At 38.3% G+C, this 12,166-nt stretch overlaps 1 protein-coding gene across 2 annotated transcripts in view; it reads right to left on the reverse strand.

Moving 5' to 3' along the window:
• The window catches only part of MCM9 (minichromosome maintenance 9 homologous recombination repair factor), a 112,263-nt gene that overhangs the window by 42,686 nt on the left and 57,411 nt on the right, over positions 1–12,166 (reverse strand). For both annotated transcript variants that reach the window (XM_039246022.1, XM_039246023.1), the window contains one exon: positions 5,745–5,919. In XM_039246022.1, the coding sequence (XP_039101953.1) occupies positions 5,745–5,919 (175 nt within the window). The remainder of the gene's footprint in view (positions 1–5,744; positions 5,920–12,166) is intronic.

Below are 12,166 nucleotides of genomic sequence, written 5' to 3' on the forward strand. Positions count from 1 at the left end.
AAAGAAGAATTATAGGCCAACTGCCCTGATGAATATGGATGCAAAAATTCTCAACAAGATACTAGCAAATTGAATCCCACAGTATATTAAAAGAATTATTCACCATCATCAAGTGGGATTCATTCTTGGGTTGCAGGGCTAGTTCAATATTTACAAATCAATAAACATGACACATCACATTAGTAGAAGAAAGAATAAGAACCATATGACCCTGTCAATAGATGCAGAAAAAGCATTTGACAAAATACAGCATCCCTTCTTAATAAAGACTCTAGAGAAAGTTGGGATAGAAGGAACCTACTTAAACATCATAAAAGCCATCTATGAGAAGCCTTCAGCTAACATCATCCTCAACGGGGAAAAACTGAGAGCTTTCCCCCTGAGATCAGGAACATGACAGAGATGTCCACTCTCACCACTGTTGTTTAACATAGTGTTGGAAGTCCCAGCTTCAGGAATCAAACAACAAAATACACTATTGGATAACTTCACACTAGCAGAGAAGTCGTCAAACTTTCACTCTTCACAGATGACATGATACTCTACATGAAAAGCCTGAAAGACTCCATCAAAAAACTGCTAGACCTGTTATATGAATCCAGCAAAGTCACAGGATATTAAATCAATGTGCAGAAACTGGCTGCATTTCTATACACCAATAATGAAGCAACAGTAAGATATCATACAATCAATCCCATTTAGAATTGCACCAAGAACTATAAAATACCTAGGAATAAATCTAACCAAAGAGGTAAAAGATCTGTACACTAAAAACTATAGAAAGAAATTTAAGAAGACACAAAGAAATGGAAAAACATTCCACATGCATGGATTGGAAGAACAAATACTGTTAAAATGCCGGTACTGCCCAAAGCAATCTATGCATTCAATACAATCCTAATCAAAACAGCACCAGCATTCTTCACAGAGCTAGCACAAACAATTCTAAAATTTGAATGGAAACACAAAAGGTCCCAAAAAGCCAAAGTAATATTGAAAAAGAAAACCAAAGCCGGAGGCATCACAACCCCGGACTTTAGCCTGTATTACAAAGCTGTAATCATCAAGACAATATGGTACTAGCACAAAAACAAACACACAGACCAATGGAACAGAATAGAGAACCCAGAAATAGACTCACAAATATATGGCCACCTAATCTTTGACAAACCAGGAAAGAATATCCAAGGGAAAAAAAGAGTCTCTTTAGCAAATGGAGCTGGGAGAACTGGACAGCAACATGCAGAAGAATGAAACTGTATCACTTTCTTACACCATACACAAAAATAAATTCAAAATGTATGAAAAACCTGAATATGAGACAAGAAACCATCAACATCCTATCGGAGCAAATAGGCAACAACTTCTTTGACCTTGGCTATAGCAATTTCTTACTTGACATGTCTCTGAAGGCAAGGGATATAAAAGCAAAAATGAACAACTGGGACCTCATCAAGATAAAAAACCTTCTGTACAGTAAAGAAAATAATCAACAAAACTAAAAGGCAACCAATGGAATGGGAGAAGATATTTGTAAATGACATATTGGATAACTATTTATCTAGAATCTATTAAGAACATACCAAACTCAACATCAGAAAAACAAATAATCCAGTGAAGGAATGGGCAGAAGACATGAACAGATACTTTTACAAAGATATCCAGATGGCTGACAGACATATGAAAAGATGCTCAATATCACTATCATCAGGGAAATAACAAATCAAAACCACATTGAGATACCACCTCACAATGGTCAGATGGCTAAAATTAATAACTAGGAAACAACAGATGCTGTTGAGGATGTGGAGAAATGGGAACCCTCTTGCACTGCTGGTGAGAATGCAAACTGGTGCAGCTGCTCTAGAAAATAATATGAGGTTCCTCAGAAAATTAAAAATAGAACTACCCTATGACCAAACAATTGCACTACTAGGAATTTATCCAGAGGATATAGGAGTGATGATTCAAAGGGGTACATGCACTCCAATGTTTACAGCAGCACTATCAACAGTAGCGAAATTATGGAGAGCCCAAATGTCCATTGAATGATGAATAGATAATGGAATACTATTTGGTGATGAAAAAAAATAAAATCTTGTCATTTGCAACAATGTGGATGGAAATGGAGGGTATTATGCTAAGTGAAATGAGTCAGTCAGAGAAAGACAGGTATCATATGACTTCACTCCTATGTGCAATTTGAGAAACTTAACAGAGACCATAGGGGAGGGGAAGGAAAAATAAGATAAAAACAGAGAAGGGGGCAAATTCTAAGAGACTCTTAAATACAGAGAACAAACTGAGGGTGATGGGGTTGGGGGAGAAGGGGAAAAGGCCATTGAGGAGAGTGCTTGTTGGAATGAGCACTAGGTGTTGTATGTAAGTGATGAATCTACTCCTGAAACCAAGACTATACTGTATGTTAGCTAACTTAACAATATAAACAAACAAATAAATAAATAAAAATAATAAAGTCAATTCCTTGAAGAGAGCATTTAGTTGAGTCCTGCTTTTCTATCAAATCTGACAATCACTGCCTTTTAATTGTTTATGTTTATTAATGTAATTAGTGATATGGTTGAATTTGGATCTACCTAATTGCATTCTATTTGTCTCATCTGTTTTTTTGTTTCCTTTTTCTTCTCTTCCTGCCTTGTTTTGTATTATTTTTTATGATTCCATTTTATCTCTACACCTGGTTTATTAGTTATGCACTCATTTATCTTCTAGTGGTTGCTCTAGAGTTTACATCTTTAACTTATTACAGTCTGCCTTCAAATAATATTATGCCATTTCACGTAGAGTGTAAAGGCCTTCAGTGTCTGTAAGGTCATGATAGTTGATTTGAGTACTGACTTTGTTGTTATCTTTACCCTCAATGCACCAGAGATTTAAAATTTTGCTACTGTTGTGCTGCCACTATTTTGTGCATCGAGATGGAGGTTGTAGCACAATGCTGGAAGATCATTCTCAGTGTTTCTACTCTAACTTCAGTTTTCAACAGTCACTGCACACCTGAACCATAGGGGGTGTCTCTTTCCATACTCTGGCACCTTCCCCAGTGGCAGACTGCTTGTTACGAGGTGTTAGGCTTATTTGGGGGCCAGACTGGTTCTTGGTCTCCTGGTCTGAAGCAAGGTTTGTGAGCCTGCTTTTCGATGGGATGGGCTGGAAAGCTGTAAGCCTTTCTGTCCCTCCCATCTGGTGGCAGAAGAACCCTGCCATGTATCTGTGGTAGTCCTTGGGCAGGAGGAATTGTTCTGTCCATTTCCCAAGGAAATGGATGCTTTGCCTTAATTCAGGATCCTGGACCTGATGAGTGTTTCTTGCCCTTCCCTCAGGAGAGAAAGGCTTTTGCTTCTACCCTTTTGCTTGGCTCCTGTGGGAGGAAAGGAAGATGCTCTTACTTCTTCTTGAAGTAGAAGGTTTTTGTTTGCTTTGGGTTTTTCCCCCGTCTCCTCTCCTTAAGAGGCTCTGGTTGGAGACCTGTGGAGAAGGGCTTGCAGGCAAGAACTCCCCTTGTGTTTGGAGCTCCAAACATCATTCTATATGAATTATTCTAAACTGACATCTATACCATGCTTGGAGATCAAGGAATTTTAAAAACTTTAGTTATTTTTTTCTTATTTGGTTCTATGGCAGCCACCTCTTCCTCTCATGCTCTGTCAAAAATGAACAGTTTATGTGCCTTATCTCTCCTCAGATGGGCCTGTCACACTTTAGAATCAAGTTCCCTTGATTTTCTTGTAAACTCAGCTCTCTGATACATTCAAGGAAAGTTATGATTTTTGTGGGCTACGCAGATTTTCTTGTTAGGATGGGAGTGACATGCTCTTACAAGCTTTCCACACTGGAAGTGGAAGAACAACTTAGGCTTATGATTTGTATGTTTTTGCTTTTTTATTTCACTTTTTAAAATAATTTTTATTGTATTTTATAATAATATTGCTTTGTAGGACACCTGGGTGGCTCAGTCAGTTAAGTGTCTGACTCTCAGTTTCAGCTCGGGTCATGATCCCTCAGTTTATGACTTCGAGCCCTGCACTGACAGCTCAGAGACTGGTTGGGATTCTCTCTCTCTCTCTTTTTCTCTCTCAATAAACTTTAAAAAAGTATTGCTTTGTTATGGATTGAAAAAGACAAAACTGGTCTCTCATCACAGTGTGAAAAGCCCAGTTTCAGTGCATGAAGTATAGTTATGACAAGATTGTCCAACCTATGGTTGCTATAACTGAACTGTTTAGGTATAGAACATTTCTTTTGGAACTTATGACACATTTATGGATAGCAAAAAGGTTCATACTAATTCACAACTAGCAGAGGGTAAGGTTATAGGAGTGACTAATCAAATATTTTCACTTTAAAAAGTTTATTCTGTAGCCAATCACAGAGCACTGCTAATTTTCTCCCTTTCTAAAATAGATTCAAAGCATTTGTTCCAATTTTCCCTGTTGTAAGGGTAAATTTTTAAGGAATACTTCAAAACGTCCCAGATTTTCTCTGGAAAAGGTATATCAAAATAAACCACAAATTCTACCAAACAGCAAAGGTGCTAATAAAATGGAGACATAATGAGAAGAGAAAGTAGCCTTGAAGATATTTAGGAAACTATACCTTTAATTTTCCCCGATAAAGAGTTTAGAAGCAACAATTACCTTAAAGTATGTTCTCATATCACTTCTATTATGAACTTATCACTTTGGTGCTCTTTGGTTTATCTTCCTCAACGAAATAGCAAGCACCTCAAGAATAGTGCTGTATTCATCTTTGTATTTCTCAGCGTCTAGCACAGTGCCTGGCATATAGTAGGCTCTTAATGAATATATACTGAGTGAATGTACATTCAGTAAAATGAATAAATCTGGTAATCTTTCTGCCTAGCTTTTTTTTCCTGTGTCTTTTTCCTACAGCCTATATCCTCTCACCTTCCCCCATTCTTTTTTTTTTTTTTTGCAAGTATATATAATTAGATCTCACGGAATCTATACACACCAGCGCCTATCTTTATATCCACTGCTGTTTGAAGACTTTGCTGGCAGTCCTATCTGCCTGATCAGCTGACATCACATCTATAACAGGAGCATTAGAGCTGAGATAGCTCTAGCTCTGTCCTTTTTTGGATGACCCAGCAGCCTACTTGGTGGTCAGCCTTGGTAGCTAGAGACATTTCTCATAACCACCTCAGGGCCTGAATGAATGGATTTCTATCTAACCTGCTTACTTTTCCTCCTCAGTGGTCACAGGCCACCAGTGACTCATATACCTCAACTCCTAAACCTTTTGGAGTCACAAATAGGCACATCATTTTATGTTAATATATTTTATTATTTAGTTTTCCACTCGCTGTGATCAACCTTCTATTAGGATAGATAAAGAGAATGCCCTTGAAAGCAGAAATTATGTTATTTTTCTTTTTGAATCTTTTAAAGTTCCTAACATAGTAATATGCCCACAGTAGACAGACATTACTGGATGAGAGAATAAGCTGAATTCTGCATGGAGAGCTCTTTATAAGTCAATTTACACTTATACTTTAGTTTCTCCTTTCTTTGTCCCAACACCTCACTTTTACCTCCTCATACACCTCCATGGGGATGCTAATGTGTGTCTTGATGAATGTTAGCTGATAATACCTAATAAGACCAAACATACCTTGTAGTTCAATAAGATTCATATTTTTCCATAATCACATATTAACTAATCTCATTATTCCTATACATTTAAAGAAAAGAGACTCTTACCCAGCCTTAGCAACACTTATGGTTTGCTGCTCCATTGCCTCATGGATACTGGTTCTATCATGCTCTTTGAGGCTGTTAAACTCATCGATACAGCAAAGGCCCGCATCTGCAAGTACTAATGCCCCAGCTTCCAAATTCCATTCTCCTGAGTCTTTCACAGCAGTTACCGTCAGACCTAAGGAAACAAGCAAGCTGTGTCAGCTTTTATTTTCAAAAGCATACTTATATCTATGAGGGGAAAGTGCCTACATTTTAAATGGAAGGGCACAGAGTCAACACTTTTACTTCTATTCTGTCTAGAATGGATGGCATCAGACAGAGAACTGGTAGTTCCCAAGGGGAGGTGGGTGGGAGGATGGGCAAAGCAAATGAAGGGAATTAAGAAGCACAAACTTATAAGTAAGAAATTACTAAAAATAAATAAATATTTAAAAGTGTGCGAGATCTCTATGCAGAAACTACAAAACATTGATCAAGGAAATCAAAGATAACCAATGAAACCAAGAGATATTCCATGTTCATGAAATGAAAAACTCAGTATTTTTATTTTATTTTTTCCAGTGGCCTGTGTCTTTTTTTATTAATTTATTTTTAAATTTATATCCAAGTTAGTTAGCATACAGTGCTATAATGATTTTAGGAATAGGTTCCAGTGATTCATCCCGTATATATAACACCCAGTGCTCATCTCAGCAAGTGTCCTCCCCTAATGCCCCTTATCCATTTAGCTCACCCTTCCCCCACAACCCCTCCAGCAACCTTCAGTTTGTTCTCTATATTCAAGAGTCTCTTATGTTTTGTCCCCCTTACTGTTTTTATGTTATTTTTGCTTCCCTTCCCTTATGTTCATCTGTTTTGTATCTTAAATTTCACATACGAGTAAAGTCATATGATATTTGTCTTTCTTTGACCAGACAATTTCACTTAGTATAATACCCTCTAGTTCCATCCATGCAGTTGTAAATGGCAAGATTTCATTCTTTTTGATTGCCAAGTAACACTCCATTGTGTATATATACTACATCATCTTTATGCATTCATCTGTCAATGGACATTTGGACTCTTTCCATACTTTGGCTATTGCCAATAGCACTGCTATAAACATTGGGGTGCATGTGCCCCTTTAAAACAGCACACTTGTATCCCTTTGATAAATACCTAGTAGTGCAACTTCAGGGTGGTAGGGTAATTCTACTTTTAATTTTTTGAGGAAACTCTATACTGTTTTCTAGAATGGATGGACCAGTTTGCATTCCCACCAGCAGTGCAAAAGAGATCCTCTTTCTCCACATCCTTGCCAACATCTGTTGTTGCCTGAGTGGTTAATGTTAGCCAGTCTGACAGGTGTGAGGTGGTATCTCATTGTGGTTTTGATTTGTATTTCCCTGATGATGAGTGACGTTGAGCATTTTTTCATGTGTTGGTTGGCCATCTGGATGATTTCTTTGAGGAAATGTCTATTTATGTCTTTTGTCCATTTCTTCATTTGGTTATTTGTTTTTTGGCTGTTGAGTCTGATAAGTTCTTTATAGATTTTGGATACTAACCCTCTATCTGGTATGTCATTTACAAATACCTTCTGCCATTCCATCGGCTGCCTTTTAGTTTTGCTGATTGTTTCCTTCACTGTGCAGAAGCTTTTTATCTTGATGAGGTCTCAATAGTTCATTTTTGCTTTCGTTTCCTTGCCTCCAGAGATGTGTTGAGTAAGAAGCTGCTGTAGCCAAGGTCAAAGAGGTTACTGTCTGCTCTTTCCTCTAGGATTTTGATGGCTTCCTGTCTTATATTTAGATCTTCCATTCAGTTTGAGTTTATTTTTGTGTATGGTGTAAGAAAGTGGTCCAGGTTCATTTTTCTGCATGTTCGCTGTCCAGTTTTCCAAGCACCATTTGCTGAAGAGACTGTCTTTATTCCATTGGATATTCTTTCCTGGTTTGTCAAAGATTAGTTGGCCATATGTTTGTGGGTCCATTTCTGGGTTCTCTACTGTTCCATTGCTCTGAATGTCTGTTTTTGTGCCAGTATCATGCTGTCTTTATGATTAGAGCTTTGTAATACATCTTGAAATCCGGGATTGTGATGCCTCGAGCTTTGGTTTTCTTTTTCAACATTACTTTGGCTATTTGGGGTCTTTTCTGGTTTCATACGACTTTTAGGATTGTTTGTTCTAGCTCTATGAAGTATGTTGGTATTATTTTGATAGGGATTGCATTGAAAATGTAGATTGCTTTGGTGTTATCATTTTCATTGGCTTCCATGTACTTTTTAATTTTTTCTTTAACTTCTTGGTTAGCCCATTAATTCTTTAGTAGGATATTCTTTAGTCTCCAAGTGTTTGTTATTTTTCCAATTTTTTTCTCGTGGTTGATTTCAAGTTTCATAGCATTGTGTCTGAAAACATGCACGGTATGACCTCAATCTTTTTGTACTTATTGAGGGCTGATATGTGTCCCAGTATGTGATCTATTCTGGAGAATGTTCCATGTGCACTCAAGAATGTGTATTCTGCTGCTTCAGGATTAAATGTTCTGAATATATCTGTTAAGTCCATCTGTCCATCTGGTTCAGTGTGTCATTCAAAGCTATTGTTTCCTTGTTGATTTTCTGTTTAGATGATCTGTCCATTGCTGTAAGTGGGATGTTGAAGTCCTCTACTATTATGGTATATCAATGAGTTTCTTTATGTTTGTGATTAATTGATTTGTATACTTGGGTGCTTTCACATTTGGAACATAAATATTTCCAATTGTTAGATCTTCTTGGTGGATAGACCCTTTAATTATGATATAATGCCCTTTTTCATCTCTTGTTACAGTATTTTAAAATCTAGATTGTCTGATGAAAGGCTACTCTGGCTTTTTCTACTGAAAAGATATGAATATATTGTCATTATGTTCCCTGTAGAGTTGGAGTTTCTGGTGGTGTTCTCTGGCCTTTTCTAGTCTTTGTTACTTTTGATCTTTTCGGTTTTTTTTCATATTTTCTCCCATCAGAGAGCCCCCCTTAAAATTTCTTGCAGGGCTGGTTTAGTGGTCACGAACTCCTTTAGTTTTTGTTTGTCTTGGAAAATTTTTATCTCTCCTTCTATTTTGAATGACAGCCTTGCTGGATAAAGAATTCTTGGCTGCATATTTTTCCAATTCAGCACATTGAATATATCCTGCCACTCCTGTCTGGCCTACCAAGTTTCTGTGGATAGGTCTGCTGTGAACTTAATCTGTGTTCCCTTGTAGGTTAAGTACTTTTTTTTCCTTGATGCTTTCATGATTCTTTCCTTGCCTGAGTGTTTTGTGAATTTGACTATGATATGCCTTGTTGATGGTCAGTTTTTGTTGAATCTAATGGGAGTTCTTTGTGCTTTCTAGATTTTGATGTCTGTGTCTTTCCCCAGGTTAGGAAAGTTTTCTACAATAATTTGCTCATGTAGACCTTCTGCCGCCTTTTCTCTCTATCCATCTTCGGGGACCCCTATGATCAGGTATTATTCTTTTTTAATGAGTCATTGAGATCTGTAATTCTTAGATCATGTTCTTTTTTCTTAACTTCCCTCTTTTTTCCTGGTTCATTATTCTTCATAAGTTTGTCCTCTATATTACTGATTCTCTGCTCTGCTTCATCCATCCTTGCTGCCATGGCATTCATTCGAGATTACAGCTCAGGTATAGCATTTTTTATTTTGTCCTGACTAGATTTTACTTCTTTTGTCTCTGTAGAAAGGGATTCTATGCTTTTTTTTTCAACCCCAGCTAATATTCTTTTTATCCTGACCCTAAATACTGGTTCAGGCATCTTGTTTGTATCTGTGTTGAGTAAGTCCCTGGCTGTCATTTCTTCCTGTTTCTTCTTTTGGGGTGAATTCCTTTGCGTTGTCATTTTGAAGGAAGAAAAAGAGTTAATAAAATAAAATATTAAACTTAAAAACAACACAAAAAAATAAAATAAAAGATGCTACTAGCTCCTAGGTGTGTTTTGGTCTGGTTGTTGAAAGAAGCTTGATAGAAAAAGAGAAAAAAGGAAAAGAAACAAAAAGCAAAAAAGGGAAAAAGGAAAACATTTGAAAATTTTAAAAAATGAACACAATAAGATAGAATAAAATGGAATGATGAATGTAAAATAGAATTTAAAAAATTTGTAAGAAAGTAAAAAATATAGTAGAAAAAATAAAGAAAAATCTTTTTTATAAAAACAGAAAATAAAAATAAGTTTTTTCTCTTTCTGTATTCAATAAGAAAAGAAAAAGAAAAAGAACTGAATAGACAGACCAGCAAACAGTATGAAATATGACTGAAATGACATCCAGTTTCCCTTAGAATTCAAACATGAAGCACTTTATAGTCTGTAAACCAAGTAGGATGAGAGATTTATGGCGCTCCACTAGAGCATGGTGGCCCAGTGGGCAGGGCTTGGTGTAGCAGCTCCATTCTCCATGAGATGGCGCTTAGTTCATTGGTGGTGGATTGTTGTGGCGCATGTAGGTGTGTATGCGCATGCCTGGGAGGGTGAAAATGGCATCACCCAGCTATCCTGTTTCTAGTATCAGAACTCTGTGCTCTGACTGGCAATCAAACACCCCTCCTTTTGTCTCCAGCTTCCATCCACTCCCCACTTCTACACCGTCTGTGACCAAGCCATCAGCCTGTCAGGCAGCATCTCCCTCTCGAGTTTTATCCCAGATAGGGCCGTCTTTCCAAACCCCTCACTTCTGAGGGCCCTGCAGCTTTGACCAGCTCAGACCCTTTGGGGGAGGGCCTCACTGAGCAATGGCTGGGTGCCGGCCCACCCCCTGGAACATTTGCAGGACCATGCTACTGCAGATGCCCAGAGAATGTGGCTGGGTGCCAGTCCACCCCAGAAAAAGTTTGCACGATCATGTAGTGGCAGTGTTTCAGGGATTATGACAAATCACAACACCCATCTAGCGCCAGACTTCAGTGAACTCTTAACATCCTTGTTCCAACACCAGCAAATGTGGCTGTTCTCTGGTATCCGCTGGGGCCTTTGCTTGTACAGAGGCTGCACAGCTCCTACCAAATGTCCTCCCAGCAGGGAAACAGCTTCTCCTCATGTGGCCTGAGGACCTCTTGGACCTCACTGTCTGCTCTTGGGGATTTGCCCTTCCCATTAGAGCACCACCAGGTATCGAGCTGCAAAGTTTCAGGCCCAGTGCTCCTCGTTTGTAGAGTCTTAATGGAATTTAAGCCTCCTCCTTTCTCCTTTACTCCTGTTTTTTGTTCAGTCCCTTGCAGTCCCTTTCTCCTTTCTCTCTTCTTGTTCAGTCCACTCTTTCTCTTTCTTTCCAGCTGGTCTCGGGGGGGAATGCTTTTCTTGTACTCTCTCCCATCTCTGTCCTCTCCTCCACAAGCAAAAGCAGCTCCCTACCCTCCACGGTTTCTCTCTCTCCCAGTTCACCTCTCTGCACCATATACTTGCTGAGTTCTGTGGTTCAAGTTGTGCAGATTGCTGTGTTAATCCTCAAATCACAATAATTTCTAGGTGTGCAAGATAGTTTGGTATTGATCCAGCTGTATTTCAGGGAAAAGAGACCAAAACTCAGTATTTTATTTTTATTTATTTATTTATTTTTTTATTTTTTACAAATAGTTTATTGTCAAATTAGTTTCCACATAACACTCAGTGCTCATCCCCACAAGTGTCCTCCTCCATGCCCATCGCCCCTCCCCCCCACATCCATCAGTCCTCAGTTTTTGTCAGCATTCAAGAGTCTCTCATGGTTTGCCTCTCTCCCTTTCCCCCACCATTTCCGCCCTTCTTCTCCCCCTTGTTCCTCCGTCAAGTTCCTCCTAATCCTCCTATACGTGCAAACATATGATATTTGTCCTTCTCTGCCTGACTTATTTCGCTCAGCATAACACCCTCAAGGTCCATCCATGTTGCTACACATGGCCAGATTTCATTGTTTCTCATTGCCATGTAGTATTCCATGGTATAGATAAACCACATCTTCTTGATCCATTCATCTGTTGATGGACTCTTAGGCTCTTTCCATGTTTTAGCTATTGTGGAGAGTGCTGCTATGAACATTGGGGTACATGTGCTCCCATGCCTCAGCATTTCTGTATCCCTTGGGTAAATTCCTAGCAGTGCTATTGCTGGGTCACAGGGGAGTTCTATTGTTCAAAACTCAGTATTTTAAAGATGCTTCCCCAAATTCTCTGTAATTCTCCCTAAACTGGTCTATAGATTCAATGCAATTCCAAACAAAATTCTAATAGGACTTTTTTTAAAAATAGAAATTGACAGGGTGATTCGAAAATGTATATGGAGAACCAAAGGAAACACAAGAACAAACCAAAAAACAAAGTAGGTGGTCTCATATGATCCAATTTCCAGATTTACTACAAAGCTATAGTAATCAATTCAGTGGTACTAGAAAAAGGATAGACAGCAAGAACAATGGAACA

This window comes from Hyaena hyaena, unplaced genomic scaffold, assembly GCF_003009895.1.
Source record: "Hyaena hyaena isolate Hyena2069 unplaced genomic scaffold, ASM300989v1 scaffold_279, whole genome shotgun sequence".
NCBI classification, from domain to species: domain Eukaryota; kingdom Metazoa; phylum Chordata; class Mammalia; order Carnivora; family Hyaenidae; genus Hyaena; species Hyaena hyaena.